This window comes from Camellia sinensis, chromosome 6 (assembly GCF_055761805.1).
Source record: "Camellia sinensis isolate YWXY chromosome 6, ASM5576180v1, whole genome shotgun sequence".
NCBI lineage: Eukaryota > Viridiplantae > Streptophyta > Magnoliopsida > Ericales > Theaceae > Camellia > Camellia sinensis.
In genome coordinates, this window is record NC_138966.1 from 120,654,577 (window position 1) to 120,657,540 (window position 2,964).

At 40.0% G+C, this 2,964-nt stretch overlaps 1 protein-coding gene across 1 annotated transcript; it reads right to left on the bottom strand.

Moving 5' to 3' along the window:
• Positions 1-1,392: 1,392 nt before the first annotated feature.
• LOC145793540 (protein FAR-RED IMPAIRED RESPONSE 1-like) lies at positions 1,393-2,154 on the bottom strand. The gene is made up of 2 exons (XM_082876389.1): positions 1,951-2,154; positions 1,393-1,851 (listed from the first exon to the last, which is right to left on the bottom strand). The coding sequence occupies exons 1-2, from the start codon at positions 2,152-2,154 to the stop codon at positions 1,393-1,395; spliced, it is 663 nt and encodes a 220-aa protein (XP_082732515.1).
• Between the last annotated feature and the right edge of the window lie 810 nt (positions 2,155-2,964).

Consider the following 2,964-nt stretch of genomic DNA (forward strand, 5'->3'; position numbering starts at 1 on the left):
GGATTATACAGAAAATGCATGTGCTGGGATGTAATTTTGCAAAACCACATGGACAAATTTCATATTTTAATCAGAAGACAAAATATAATACTAGTTTCCCAAAACAAGTCATAACAAATCACTACGAAGCCAAAACACATCAGTAATTGTCAACCACATCGCAACAACCCTTCAGTTAGATCCAACCAAATTTGGAACAGAAACAAGCAACCCCCAATAGGAATCTTGAAATACAGGCATAAGCTAATTTCCAACCCAAAACAATACACAGACAACAGACACCCATATATATCTCACCTTCATTTACTTTTGAAAATGACAAGTCACTGCAAACAAAAATGACAAAATCACTCTAAATAATATGCAAAATAACTGTTCCCAGGCTTGCACATAAGCAACATTATGCCATTTCCTGGCCTTGTACATTAGCAATTATTTACACGTTACGTACAGTAATCCATGTAAAATCATAACTACGGACATATCTACCCTATTCTTGCCAATGATGTGTTTTCAGAAGATAGTACTGTACCTAATAAATTAAGGGAATAAGTAAATCATACAATTACCTGATTCACCTCATCAATTGCGATCGAATCATTTTTGCACACTTATGCTTTGACACTACCATATTGGCCCACAGGCTGTTTTGAATCAGGAGAAACATCAAAAAAATAGACGTCGTTGCTTAATGTGCGGTGTACTTGGATCCACCAACCCAGTTTTGCAGCGAATGGGCGATGAGTCGGCATTGTACTTACGGTCACTGATGCGGGTTGTATCTGCAACTGAGTTACTACCCATTGTTCGGCTAAACTGAACCTTAGGACACGTTCGCTTCGTGTGGCCAATGCATTTGTATTTTCCACATTTTCTTGGTCTTTGACAGTTGGACGAGGCACATCCTGGGTTCCCTTTTGTCTTCACAAGATTAGGATCTTCTACTCCAAATTGTCGTGGGATTGAATGTTTCCCTTTGTCTCCATCCCCATCATTGCAATTCCTCTCATATAACTCCTTCATCCCACTCGTCATTGGAAGACATGCATCCCTAGCCTCTTTGAACCTTCGGTTGATTGCGAGGCATAGAAACATATTTCATTGTAAGAAGAACTCAGTATCCCATAGCAAGCAGTCTATGTTGTAGTGCTATCAATTAAGGGTTGACGCCATAGCTGGCCATCCTTACTTGCAGCCCTTGTCCATCTATGCAACACAGATGTTGAGGGAATTTGCGCTAAATTTTCAGCTTTCATAACGCATATCATATGACAACAAGGTAGCCTGAATGACTCAAACTTCATGCAAGAACATGTCATTGCAGCATTCACTGGATTGTGTTACTATCCACGATCTATTCTTCACCTTGTACTTATGAATATAGTAGCATTTCTAACTATCCGGCAAAGGGAACAGGTCCTTCACATTCAACTTCCCCTCTTCTAAGATTTCATCACGAAACATTTTAAATATGTTCCGGGTGAATAACTCAGCTCCATGTCTCTCTATATCTCGTAATAGAGTAATCAATACCAGAAAAGTGTTATTTGTTTCGGTATCATCTCCAGTCTCGTTATACCTTATCCTTGCAAGAGCCCGATCATAGTGCCTAACAAATTCATATAGCTTCAATTTATGTTGGAAGAAGGGATTAAAATAAGCATTCATAGTCTCTGAGCGTTGAGTGCTCTTCATCCCAGCAAAGAAATGGCCGCGCATATATGCCTCAGCCCACATATGACGCTTCTCATATGTCTCCAACACCCAGCTATTATTTTCAAGTCCAAATTTTTTGACCATTCTCGTCCAATCATCCTCAAACTTTGCCTCATCCGTTTCTATCTCCATGCACTGCTTGAAAACATGTGCAAACCCACTTTTGTGAACATTTGACACGGCATTTTTCCCAAGATGCCAATTACATAATCGATGTCTTGCGTCTAGAAATACTCTTCTGATTGCCAATCGTGGCACCTTATCTCCATCTGTTAGTTTGGACAAAGGTGCTTTATTATCCATCGGCTCCATAAATGTTTCCAAAACCCATGTGTATGTATCAATCGTCTCATTAGCTAGCAAAACACATGCAAATATCGTAGTCGTGAAGTGATTAGTCACACCATCCAACATGACAAAAAGGTTTGTTGTACGCATTGGTATGGTAAGTTGAGTCAAATAGCAACACATCACCAAACTTTGCATAGTCAGCCCGCTATTTTGAATCTACCCAGAACAGATTTTGTAACTTGTTATCCTTACACACATCATACTTCTAAAAAAAATGTGGGTCAACATCAAGTTTTGCACACAGGTAAACCAAAGCACCCTACGCGTCACCATACTCAACTTCTGCTCTACATTCGACTTGAATGTGGTTATGCAGATCCGTACAGATGAAACCAACATTCTCATAACACCCGGATTGATTTACCATATAGTCCATGATTTGGCTAGTCTTCACACCGACGTTGCGTATAGCCATTGCTAGAGCTTTGTCTGTGCTGTTTAAACCCCGATGTGACCTCAGATACATCACACAGTGTTGTTCTGCCAATTCATGGTTGTGGTCTGCAATGAAGTGAGTCACAACATACTTTCCTCCTTCACCAACCTCTAGATCATACCGTATACGAAATTGTGCTTTGCAACCTACTCTTGTTAGTGCCTTGGGAGCTCTTCTCTTCTCTACAATACAGTCCAAGTATTTTGGTAATCTCTGACCTTCCCTTGAACACAACCATAGCCTACTAACAACCTTTTCTTGTTTATTTGTGTTAAATCTAGATTTTCGTGTACTAAATCCCTTGGCTTTAGCATACACATTGTAGAAAGCTTCTCCATCTTCGACCGAATCAAATTTATGTTCCAGAACAGCACGTTCAACCTCACTAACCATGTCATCGCCATGAGCATCGTCAACCATTTCTTGTTTCACATCGGCTCGGCCATCTTCAACGTTTATGT

Bases quoted from the DNA above. Each gene is read 5' to 3' on its own strand.
- LOC145793540 (XM_082876389.1), bottom strand. From the start codon at position 2,154: ATGCGTACAACAAACCTTTTTGTCATGTTGGATGGTGTGACTAATCAC. The intron at 1,852-1,950 runs GTATTTCTAGAC...GTTTTCAAGCAG, and splicing joins CACGATTGGCAATCAGAAGA to TGCATGGAGATAGAAACGGA.